This window comes from Chelon labrosus (assembly GCF_963514085.1).
Source record: "Chelon labrosus genome assembly, chromosome: 1".
Classification (NCBI taxonomy): Eukaryota; Metazoa; Chordata; class Actinopteri; order Mugiliformes; family Mugilidae; genus Chelon; species Chelon labrosus.
In genome coordinates, this window is record NC_140337.1 from 33,453,874 (window position 1) to 33,467,268 (window position 13,395).

Below are 13,395 nucleotides of genomic sequence, written 5' to 3' on the forward strand. Positions count from 1 at the left end.
GGTAGAGCTGAGACTTTACTGAGCGACAATCACATATTAGTGTCAGACTGACGGTGTTTATGGTGTTGACGTAGTCTACAATCGACAGCGGCTCGTGTTCAAGAGTCAATAAACTCTCAGAAAATGATGATATGTGTTCAAATCAAGAGCATAGATTTCATTACTTTCTATTGTGATGTCATCAACAAGTCGACGTCGACTTGACCTTCATCACATATTAAAATCACAAGTCTGTCAACTCCTATCACAGATGTTTAAAAACATCATGATGAGAAAACATTTCTTACACCTTCAGCGCTCACTAGTAAAGGGACATGTTTGAGGGTTTTATACGTCCAGAGTTGATCAGAAATCACCTCTGCAGTCACTGATAGTCAGTCTAACAGCAGCCTGCTAAACAACACACTGCATAGATTTAGGATGTAATCTGGATTTGGAACTAAAGGATGACTTTTTAACAGGAACATGAATTAACTGACTGAATGTGGCCCTGGACAGACTAATATTAGAAGTAAAAGTACATAATGTCTATAATAATCTATAATACGTGGGTGTTGGTTGATGGACGGCATATGTTGCTGTTGTCATGGAGATCATTGTCAGTGACACATAGAGCCTCTATTTACTTTCATTTTGTTGTCATCACATTTCTTTATAATTTGACTACCGCCCATCCCTTCATTCCTTCATTCCTCTACCTTCCTGGTTGATTGAGTGCTGGAAGCTGACGAGTCGTCACTGTTAGAGACTTTCAGCTTTATTTCAGGTTTATTTCAACCTTCCACTGAATGTGATCTAGTCAGGTTGAGAGATTCAAGTCAGGAAAAAAAGAAGAGAATCAGAATCAGAATCAGAAAGGAAGAGGAAGACAACATCAGCGTCACTCTGCATGACTTAACTGAGCATCGTCCTTTCTGTCTTTGTTGGTGAGTTGAAACCAAAGTGTCTTTAGCTCTGACATGTCCATTATTACATTACTGTTATATAACAATTATTTTTAATAGCAGGAGTTTAACGCGGTATAAACCATCTCCAAATGATTGTTCTTGATTGTTCATTTTTCTCTCTGGTCTGCTCTCTCCCTCTCTCACATATAACATATCAATATAATATAAGTAGCTTGTGCCCAATGAGTTGTTCTAGAGGAGACAGTGAGTTTAGTTTTAGTAGACGCCTAGAAACTGTTTGCAGTACTCAGTCTGTTTCCTGTAACACAGTAACCAGAGTTACAGGTTACTGTGTTTCACATCCAAATACAAATCTCAGCTCATATGAACCCAATCATTGTTTCATCTGGTTTTATTTACGTTTGACTAAACAGGGTTTGGGCTCTGTGCTACAGGGGGAGGGAGGTCACTTCTCCATATAGGATATAGACACATGCTGTAAACTGAGTCTGCAGTTGATGTGTCCCTGATTTATTTTTATTAGTTTATCGGTCACTTGGTTGGAGACGGGGAATCTGAAAATACTTTTGACACAAGGTCTTGAATTTCTGAATGTGTTCTGTGTTTTACTTCCTGCAGTACATAGAGGGTTAAAGAGTTCATCTCTTAAGTCCTGGGGTGCTGGGAGGTTAAGCTTGACTAAAGAAATAAATCAGGAAGAGCTTCAAAACTCTCAGGTCCACATGAATGACCCATGAATCAAACTGGGTTTCTACCTCTTGAAAGGGAATCTGGCTACAAAATACTACTGACTCCACTACAGGAGATAATGTACACACATTTTATTTAGCCTGGACAGCATCACATTCTACCATTGTGCTCATTATACATCCAGAAGAAGATTGATATTTCCTCCCTATGGCTAAAGCTAACTCTCACTACTATATGACTGAGTGTTTGTCAGGTAGTACCACCATTAGCCCACTAGATGGAGGCAAAGGTATGATGTACAAAAATGAAGCACATGGATCATTCTGCCAGGAAGTCACAATTATTTGACTAAATATGAAGACATGAGAGAAAATGACATGCTGACTGTCAAATTCAAAGTTTGTCTGTGTGTGGCTGTGCTGAGATCTCTTGTCTTCCAGTGCATTAGAGAGGACGCTACTCACAACTATTGTTGTACAAACATAATGAGGTTAAACTTTTAAACACATTTAGGAGCTGTTACCACCTGGCTCTAAGGTGGCAACAAGGAGGGAGGCGACACACAGATAAAGAACGAAAAGTAGTTTTATTTTAACATAACCGAATCAACTTATTTACAAATGAATGTGGTATGTAGGTAAGAAAGGAGTCAGTCATGTCAGCAGTGTGTGGATGTGTGGACAATATGGTGAGAGGTGTGTTGTATAGTGCGACAAACCAAACAAAAGTAACATTGTTAAAAAAAAAATAACATTTAAATTCTTGGACAATAAATTTCAGGCTTACAGCTTGAATGGTTCACTGTAGTACTTTGTATTTGGACAGATACACAAGAAGGACTGTCCACTGTTTAAATATGTAAAAGGTCAGAGGTCAATAACTTCATGTAACTAGTGTCTCAGCTAATAGTGGCAGGTGTGACTAGTGAGTAGAAACTATGGAGTTTGCCTTCTTAACTGCAAAGAAAGTAAAGTACTTAGTACCTACTGGCAGTACAGGGATGGACTGTGTTATCATTATTATTAAGGAACTTAGGGTCGGCTGGAAATTTTTCCCATCTTCTAACTGGAGAGGACGTTAACCTTGCTCTACACAGGGGTTCTCCATTGTTATGTGGGATGGAGGTGTCAATATGGGATGGAGGTGTAATATGAACAGCTTGAGTTTATGAATAAATTGTTACCACACTGAACCTGTTTGCAAGTACAACTGGACATCTTCTCCTGTGGTAGACTAGTGGGATTGAACGTTAAGACTTCTGGCAAGTCTAAAAGTTGTCCAAAAATATTTTTGGCTTTGACCAAAATTATGCTGAAATGAATATTGCACAATTATGAATAATTGCCAACAGTACTCTGCCTCACATGGGGCACCATTATGTTGGGCCTGTGTACTAAGGCACTCAATATTGGGGTTTGGCTATCATAAATAATGAATAATTATCAAAAATAATTATATATTATTAAATAATTGGATCTGAATTTCTAGATCACCTCGGGGCACCACCCTTCTGAGAAGGGAAAAGATAGCCAATCCATCAAATCAGTCTCATCAAATATTTATTAAATTGTCAATTTGGATTTGTGATTAATAATTAACTTAATAACTATAACCAAAACTACCACATTAACAACTAGTCAAAGTGAAGGAATTTGAAGTTCTTGACAGGGTAGACGTTGGCAGTATTCACTCATGTGCAACATTAAACAGACAATTTGTATGTTTAAAAGACATTTATTAATAAGAATAAAAACATACGGTCTAACTACAGTGTACTTTATACCGGTGTGTGTGTGTGGAGTGTGATAAGAATTTTATGAGGTGCCAGGTTAGAGGAAGGATGGTTAGTTTAGCAATCAAGAGACCCTGAGTCTATGTGTTGCATAACCTAAACTAACATCAAATCACTATTCTATAACAACTCAATAAAAACAAATATCACATAAAATCACAGTTCAATTCTTAGCTTAGCTTGACTAGGCCCAGGTCATACTACCAGATTTGGTGGAAAAGTCAATTTACAGCTGGTGGGTCCTGACTGAAGGGCCAAGCTGGAGAAAAGCTGAAGTCCTTGCTGTGTGTTCTTGATGGCAGACATTGGAAGGAAACTGGCCTCTCCTTGAAGTCCTTTGAAGTGGCTTTTTAGCAGCTTGCTGCTAACTAGCTGTGGCTCCTGTTGGTTGGGGGTTTAGCCTGCAAACCTTCTGTTTGTTGGCTGAAGATTCCTCAAGCAGGATCTTGCTTTGCTGCTGTAAGGAGACCAGGCCTGGAGTAGCTGGTCTTTGTTAGCAGACTACCTGAGGTAGACAGCTGCAGCTGAGCAGCTGGGGGTCTCCATGTGGAGGTGTGGAGAGGAGGAGAAGAGAGGTGAAAGAGAGCAATAGAACACAGGCCGAACAGCGCATTTTATATGACCTGAAGACCTCAGAGGTCATATGCCACTATCAGCCAGTGAACTGCTGGGTCCGTTTTCACACCTGGAGGATTGTGGGACTTGAGGTTTCCAGTGCTTCCCTTTGTTTCCAAGACAAAGACAAACATGTGGTTAACTTGGTTATACATGGTGAACTTCCATAGCTCACCACCAGGTTCAGGTCCCAAAACTAGTAAAGTACTTCTTTAACTCCATAGTTATCTTAGTAACTGTGATGGAGGCTGCTTCAGTATCTCAGTCTATGGTAGCCACAGGGCTGTGGCAGCTTGCTAGTTTTGGTAGGCTAATGCTAACTGCCTGAGATCAGATAGCCCAAAACCCCTTATGGCCTTGCTTTTTTTTACTTATTTATTTCTTTATTTTTTTATCCTATCCAATGACAGGAATGCACATTTTGAACATACAAATTGTTCACTATGTTGTCTTCAGTCTTTTTAATTACACAAGGAAATATAAAAAGATTTTGTTTTGTTTCATCAAATAAAGACTCAGAACTCTCTCTCTCACACACCCACACACACAGATCTAAAGCTCTTCACAGCACAGAGGTGTGTATCGGCACAAACCAAAATGAAACAAGTCATATTTTCCACCTGACATCTTGGTAAAAACCACAGAACCACACGAGAACAAAACAACAAATGAGACCAGAGTTTAATGATCCTGCAGCGAAATCAGACTGTTGTTACAGTCACGAATAAACTTAAATTTAAGTTACTGAGGACATAAAAGCACTAATATTAACAAAGATATATATTTATAAAAGCAACCATCAAATACTTAATATATTTACATGGTGCTGATGTTGTAATACAATACAGAGCTTTATTAAGACATTTAAAACATACTGTATAAATATATTTTAGGGGCTGAGAGGACAAGTCAGAGTCCAGCAGGTTGACATCAGTGGGTGGACTGGTGGACTACTTCAGTGAAGAGTAGACGACCTCTGGCTCTGGTGGAACCTCTGAACACAGACCCACACAGTTCACAGTAAATCAAACACTGTTGTAGATTTTCAGGTTTTGTATTATCAGTCAAGATCTGTGATGTGCATCATTCTACAAAATCTGCCTCAGATGCAGTCCCAGTTCAGGTGTGTCCACAAACACATGTGGTGGGGACGGACTCTCCCATGACCGCATGAATAAATGGAGAGTCAGCAGTTTCCAAATGAGGTCTGACAACTGGTCAGAGTTACCAGCACCCTGACAAAAACTGTCTCAGAAAGCCGTGGTGTGAGACTTAAAAACAGGAACCAGAACCATAGACTTCCTTCTGTTCCCTTCCTTCATATCCATAGTGACATCAGTTCCATCTGATCAGACCACAGTTCAGTGCAGTCAGCAGGAGGAAGTTGCTGCTGTGGTTTTACATGCAGACTTCGAAAGTTCTACATTAAATATTGGACCAAGAGACAGTTTGAGAGGCTAAAAACTCCCAGTAGAGGATCTCTGTTCTCATCAGTCTGTCTCTTTATTCTCTCATGGTTTCAGAAAGTCTAATTCCATCCTCACAACAAACCAGTGATGAATGGATCCTACTAACAACTACTGAGTGTGGACCAGAGCTCAAAGTTAAACACTAACTACACATCAGTTAGTCTTAAAGACAGGAACCAGCACCATAGACTTCCTTCTACACGTCAACTCTGCAGAGTCAGCAAGACGCCAAACTGAACACATTTCCCAACAGCTGTTTCACATTCACCTTGTCTGTCTATATTTGCTGTTTGCTTTGGTTCATTGTCCCAAATACTAGTCCTCTTGCAGACTAAATCAGATTGTCCTAAAGGATTCCCCTAAAATTTGCTGCATTCATTTTACCTTCTACATTTACAAGTAGCCGTAGAAGACCACTCAGATTGTCAGCACGGTCTACACATGTGCCATATTCCTTCTATTTCTTAATGGTGAATTTAACTGATCTCCAGGACATGTTCAGTGACTTGAAGCTTTGGTGTAACAGTCCTGTGAGTGTTCAACAGACCTTTCTCTGAGTAACTGGGAGAGTTCTTTTGTCTTCATAGTCTAATTGTAGCCAGGAATACTGATCTGAGCTAAGTCAGGAAGTGCTTAGCTTAGCTTAGCTTAGCTTAGAGACTGGTATCTCTATCCACAGTTGAAAGTAAAGAGCAGCTGTACTTGTTGGTTATTTTTTTTTTCTTTGCTTTTATTCAGCCTTTTACTATTTTTAGTTTGGTTTAGTCTGGTCCTTTTTGGTCTGATTTCTATTTGTCCATAAGTGACGTTCTCTGCAGCTGGATCACTGTCTGGTGAATAAAACACACATTCAGTAATACACAGGATAAGATGTTATAATCCCTTGTGCCAAAATCCCAGGCAAAACACATTTAGAGGCCCTGTTCAGCTAAGAGACCCTACCAAACCTATGCTCATATAATATGACAATTAACCTATAATCTACATAAACTAAGTAAAAGCTGCTGGCTTGTAAGCCCATTGAGCAGCATAGTTCAGACATTGTAAAACATTAACTAAACGCTGCTGGCTTGTATGGCCCGCTCAGCAGCTAACCATAGCTACCACGTAACAAGAAGACAACAGCAGTATGCAGCGTGTCATTGGGGTTTTCAAGTGGGCACCTCCCTTCACCGATGTTTCGTTAAGTTAGGCCCACGACACCTCGAGAAGGCTTAACAGTGACTTCCAGCGTCCTGGAGTCACCCCCCTCCACACCGCCACTGCACAACCCTGTTTCCCTCACCATTCGATGTCTATCAACAGCTAATATAGTAACTAATAACCACGTAACAAACAATCTACCATGATTCGCCCCGTTGATGCGGACTGAACCACGAGCCAAACAAACAAATCTACCATGATTCGCCCCGTTGATGCAGACTGAACCACGTAACAAACAAACACATCTACCGTGTTTTCGCCCCGTTGCTGCGGGCCGAAAACACGTAACAAACAAATTGCGTAACAAACAAATCGAGGCCTACATGCGGCCATCCTTACCTTAGCTAGTTCCCCAGCTAGCATGCTTTCTGCGCACCCATAACCAGTTGCTCGCTCTCTCTGCTGGCTGGGACATGTTGCTAACCGCAGTCCTCTGGCTTCTCCCTCGTATGCCCAGCTCGCTCAGCAGAGCAATCACCGACTTTGCCACAAATCCACGGCAACCCACTTCTACCGGGCGGACATAAGCCTTCCATCCATTCTGCTCTGCATCTGCTGCTAACTCTGCATACTTAGCTCTTTTTCGCTCATTAGCCTCCTCAACTCTATCTTCCCACGGGACGGTCAGCTCTATGAAATAAACTACTTTCTCTGGCTCAGACCACAACAGCAGATCTGGCCGTAGTCGAGTGCTAGCTATCTCACCTGGGATAACCAGTTGTCCATTTAAGTCCGCCCTCATCTCCCAGGCTCCTCCTACTCTTAGCTGTCCCATGTTATGCCTGATGCCTGATAGTCTAGCCTTTTCTCCCTCCCGTACAAACTTAATACATCTATTCTCTCTGTTAACGGCCATGGAATTTAAATTCACCCGTTTTTCCTCAATTGCAGCTGCTAAACATTTCAGTACCTGGTTGTGACGCCAGGTATAACATCCTTGGGAAAGACTAATCTTACAACCTGTCAGAATATGTCTAAGCGTGCAGACACAAGTGCACAGTGGACAGGCATTATCCTCACCTACCCACTGGTTTAGGTTCTGGGGAGTTGGCAGCACATCATAAGTAGCCCCTAACATAAATCTAATCCTGCTAGCCTCCATGCTCCAAAGCTCTCTCCACTTCAACTTCCTTTTCTCCACACTCTCCCAGTTCACCCACTGACCCTGTTTAGCCTGCGACACTGCCTTCGAGCATCTAACTGCTTCCTCCTGCTTCTGTACTTCTTCCACTACCATCTTTCTCCTTTCCACTGCTGATGCCTTGCTCCACAGAGGTTTCCCTGCACACAGCCCTAGGCCTCCACGCCCTTGCTGTACATGACCTATGATATCCCTATGTTTAAGAGCTGTGCTTGCTGCACTGCCTCTTTTGCCTTCCACTTCCTCCCTGTCTTAACAGTAGGCGCTACACTCCTAACCACTGGATCCTTTGACTGAGTAAGAGTCATTTCCAGTCTAACTTTAGCACACTTAAACTCCTCTGTTAAGCTGGTAACTGGGAGCTCCAGAATGCCTTTCCCATACAAGGCTGTGTCACTTAAGCAGCGTGGGACACCAAGCCACATTCTGATAAATGAATTAATCATTCTTTCTAACTTTTCTACCTTTGAAAGGGCAACCTCATACACCGTCAGCGGCCACATTAGCCGAGGCAGTAAACCAAATTGCCAGCACCACAATTTTAACTTCCCTGGTAGCCCTGACCGGTCTATGCTTGAAATGCCTTGAATCATTTCCTGCCTCAACCCTTCAAACTGCGCCTTATCACTAAGACTTGCATCATACCATCTTCCCAAGCTCTTCACTGGCTTTTCCGTCACTGTGGGAACTACCTCATCATTTATAACAAACTTCTTATCTACTACCTTTCCTTTAACAATAGAAATACTCCTAGATTTAATAGGCTTCACCTTCATCCTAGCCCACAGATTTCCATTAATGAACGTTCTGCTGTTCTGCCTCCATTTTCATGGAATATCTGTGTAATTCTGTGACTCTTCCTTGCAGAGGTCCTAATGTGCAATCATCCTCCCTCCTCTTCACCACCACCACCTCATCCCTCTAGATGTCCAGAGATCTGCAGTGTGGGCCCATCAGGTAAGATCTAATCTGATGACCTGCATGTAACCAAAGCCTGCTCAAACAAGACTGGTTTGCACTGCAACAAACCCTGACTTCAGACTCTGTAATATCTCTTTGTTGAGATCTGTTAACTCTGACGTCTAGAATCCTTCCTCCATTCAGGACACGATAGCAGTCCTGTTTATTTGCTGCTTATGTTAACACTCCTGTAGCACATGAATTAATAGATTATATATTTAGAAGAGATTAAATGAAAGGCAGCAGCAGGGTTTCACATTTTTTTTTCTCTTCTTAACACCTCTGGTGGAAATAGAGAAGTAGACGACCACAAACAGTTTGCTGCTTTTTATACAAACTGTCACATTTGACCACAAGATAGACTCACACATGTACACACTAAGAGCAGCCAAATGAGACCACACTGTACTGAGAAATGCCACTACCACACCATCTGATCAGACTACAGTTCAGTGCAGTCAGCAGGAGGAAGTTGCTGCTGTGGTTTTACATGCAGAGTTAAAAAGTTCTACATGAATAATTGTCTTAAACTAGACAATTCCCCTGCGGGAAATCGCGAGAGTGATGCAGTGGCCGCAGCAGTCTGCGATACCATGCTATATTGCTGTGATAGTACGATGCTACGATGCTATGATGATGCTACTATGCCAAGATGCTACAATGCTATGATGCTATGATGCTAAGATACTAAGATGCTATGATAGTAAGATGCTACAAAGCTAAGATACTATGTTGCTACGATGCTAAGATGCTACAATGCAATTATACTAAGATGCTATGATGCTTTAATGATCACCTGTTCATATAGTCATAATATAATCCTGGTGAAAATATTTGCGACTTACGTTGCAAATAATTTCATGTTTGACTACAAAAAGTAATGGTCACGTCAAGACAGGTATGAAAGTATTCGCGACTTACGTCGCGAATGTCTTTACTAAGTAGCATGTCTTTACTACCATGAGCAGCAGCTATAAAAAAAAAGCACAACTCAAATAGTCATTTAAGGCCTGGTTCCTTCTGACTGCATGGGTGTGAGTTTGATGTCATGCAGGGTACAACAAACCAAACAGGATGAGGAGGATGCAGTAGGCCTGGCTGAGAGAGAGAGACACTGAGAAGGGTCGTCCTTTACGCCCTTCTACAAACTGAAGGGCAGGTACAGGCAGCAGACCCCTCCCAGCTCCACCTGAAAGCCAGCATCAAATAAGGAAGAGAGTGGGAGGGATCGTCACACCCCCACCTTTAAGAGGGGTGTCCTCACTAGGATCCCCAGACAAAGAACGAGCAAATCGTAATAATTGATCGTTAATCATAATAATTTTAACAATAAAACTCATTACTCCTACCTGAGCAATAGTTTAACAGTTTACGGCACAGTCTTACAGTTAGAAAAACGTCAATATTAAACTTAACACATCCAGGCTGTAACAAGGAATCAGCGATGAAGTGAAGACCTTCAAACTGTCCTGTTAGTCCAGCTCTTTGTCTCATGTTGGACGTCACTGCAGTCTGTCTGGATCAGCTGGAGGAAAACTATACGCAGACAAATAGACATGTCAAATAATGTTATGTAACATACTTAATATAACTCTTATGAGTGTTCAACAGCTCATTATTTATTTAACTAAAAATATCATATTATATTAAATTACTCCAATTATTTATATATACTGTCATTAATGTTGTTACAAGCCATAAACGTTTCCTACTTTATGTGGTGGAATAATATATTTTTCAGTTTGACACAGTTTTAGTGGCTAACCCCACTAGCCTCCGCGTTAGCTCGCGGCTAACTCCCGCGGCTAACTCGCGGTTAAGTCCCGCGGGTCCGCGGTTAAATCCCGGTTAGCTCGCGGTTAAGTCCCGGTTAGCTCGCGGTTAAATCCCGGTTAGCTTGCGGTTAGCTCGAGGCTAGCTCGCGGTTAGCTCGAGGCTAACTCCGCGGTTTAGTCCGCGGCGGTTAGCTAGCTGCTAGCTCCGCTAGCTCGCTAACATACATGAGCTATGCTGGAAGGCTAGCCTAAGGCTAAAACATTGGGCGGCTAGTAGTTAACTTCTATTAACAGTTCAGCTATGTTGGGCACAAACACTTAACATATAAATAATTCTAGAAACTCACTTACCTAATAAAGTGATAGCACCAACAGAGGAGGGAGGGAGAGAGAGAGGGAAGGAGGGAGAGGGAGAGAGAGAGGGAGAGAGGGGGGGGGGGGGGGGTCATGGAGTGTTCTGTCTCCCCATTGTAACATTCTGAGAGTCCCTAATGTTTTGTCAGTCTGTGTCTGTAATGCTATAGTGGGAGGGGAGGTGGGGGGGTTGGAGTGGGGGGGGGGGTCATAGTGTCAGGTTCTGGCTCCCTACTATAGTCCTGTAATAGGTTTAGGGGGTCATAATGTTTTGGCAGTCTGTGTCTGTAATGCTTAAATGGAGTGGAGGGGGGGGGGTCATAGTGTCAGATTCTGGCTCCCTACTATAGTCCTGTAATGGGTTGAGGGGTCATAATGTTTTGGCAGTCTGTGTCTGTAATGCTATAGTGGGAGGGGGGGTGGGGGGGGGGTGGGGGGGGGGTTGGAGTGGGGGGGGTCATAATGTCAGGTTCTGGCCCCCTACAGTACTGCAGTAATGGTTTGGGGGGGTTTTAATGTTTTGGCAGATCCTGTTATCCACTGAGAACTCTTTTCCCGCCACTCGGGTCTGGTTGTCATGGCTACCAGGGTCAACTGCTGCTCCTTCTCCTTCTCCCTCTCACCTCTGCCTGAGTCAGAGGGAAAGTGCAAACTAGGATTTGCCCTCCGAACAAATGCTTGTATCTCAAAAACTACAAGTGCTATCGAGAAAACAAACACATCGTGAGCGTCAGCCAAGGGTTTTCTACAATTTAGTGTTGTTGCCACGCGCGTACTGCCAAAATTGTGGCCGTAGTCGTTTTGGAAAGAAAGTATGCGACACGAAAATCGTCGAGAAATCCCTCTCGATTTCCACATACACACACATGGGGAAAAATTCGAAAAGCTGGCGCCGCACTCCTCGCTCAGAGGAGCCTCCAGTCCAAACCGTACGTCCCACACAAATCAAACCAACACCATCTTAAAGCCAACAAAAATCCCTACGTTTTTATGTATTTTTTATCTCTCTACCTCAAAAACTGTGGCCACCACATGAGATTGAACCTTTTTTTTTCAGAATATCACCGAAACTCTGAAGTTAGAGTGAGCGTCAGAGGGAGGGATTTTTAATTTTTTTCCCCAGATTTCACCAAACGTAAACTGCAACCCTGACCAAACCGTAAAAGGTATCGAAACGCCGTTTTCAGGAAGAGAAAGCTACACTTCCCGTGCCTCGTACAAACTTCCAAGCAAGTTTCTACTACAAAGCATGGCCGAGTAATCGCTGGACAAAGCCAAGCTGGACATTTTGGAATGTTGCCGCTTTTTTCGGGCTTCTCCATTCATTTCAATGGGAAATTGATCGCGTTTTTTTTCGCGACTACGTCGCGAAAAAATCTTGTTTGAAAGAACTGTATAGAAGCACACCGAGTCCGATCGAGACGCACGTTTTGATGTATTTTGTGTCTGTGTGCGACGAACGGTATTTGAGTTGAAAGGTTTCGAAAATCGGCCGTAGGAAAAAGTTTAATAATAACTAGACAATTCCCCTGCGGGAAATCGCGAGAGTGATGCAGTGGCCGCAGCAGTCTGCGATACCATGCTATATTGCTGTGATAGTATGATGCTACTATGCCAAGATGCTACAATGCTGAATGAATGAATTAATTTATTGATCATTGAGAGATACTCACGAGCACGAACGGGGGGACGAGCTTGAGAGCAGGGTCGGTGGGAAGGCTCCTCTCCGGCCGGGGGGGACGTCTGATGAAACATTAAGACCAAACACATACAGAACTCAGCAGTTAAGGAGAAAACAATAGATGTAACATTTCTAGAGCCATTTTCACGCAGACAGATGTCATTGTGGCACAGAAGCTTATCTACTGTGTAAATACCTCCAGGGGGGAAGGGGTGGACCTCAGCTCCTCCAGGTCGAGCCTCCTCCAGCGCTGCTTCACCGCCATGGAACGTCTGGACTTCCTAGGCATCCTGCTGACAAAAAATAGACAGAAAAAAAAAAACAAGACAAAATACTTTTCAAAGCTTAACAGGCTATCAAACCTATCAAACTAACCTAAACCCTAACCTTTACCTAAACTCTAACTACCTAATGTAAAATAATCTAATCCAAGACAAATTAATGTAATATGTTATACTTAAATTAAATCTGTGGCAATGAAGGTGTGGTGAATGTATGTGTGTGGGTGAGGTGGCGATACTGCTCTGCGATGGTTGAGGGCGATGAATCAACGATGATCACTCTCAGCTGTCGAAGCACAGGAACCCTTTAATCCTATCAAAGACAATGCAAAAAAATTGAAATGTCTTTCAAATGTTATAAGTAAATGTAAGCAACAAGCTAATAACAAAGCAGACACATGTTAAACATCTGTAGTTGTCATAAAGTGTGTGTTTTCCTTATACTAAGATGCTATGATGCTAAGATACTACAATGCTAAGATGCTTTAATGATGCTACAATGCTATGATGCTAAGATGCTTTAATG

General features: G+C 42.4%; 1 protein-coding gene across 1 annotated transcript in view; it reads left to right on the forward strand.

Moving 5' to 3' along the window:
- LOC311499016 (coxsackievirus and adenovirus receptor-like) overlaps window positions 1-13,395 on the forward strand; it is an 82,373-nt gene that overhangs the window by 18,352 nt on the left and 50,626 nt on the right. The window contains exon 2 of the mRNA XM_084559833.1: window positions 8,686-8,775. Within this exon, the coding sequence (XP_084415959.1) occupies window positions 8,686-8,775 (90 nt within the window). The remainder of the gene's footprint in view (window positions 1-8,685; window positions 8,776-13,395) is intronic.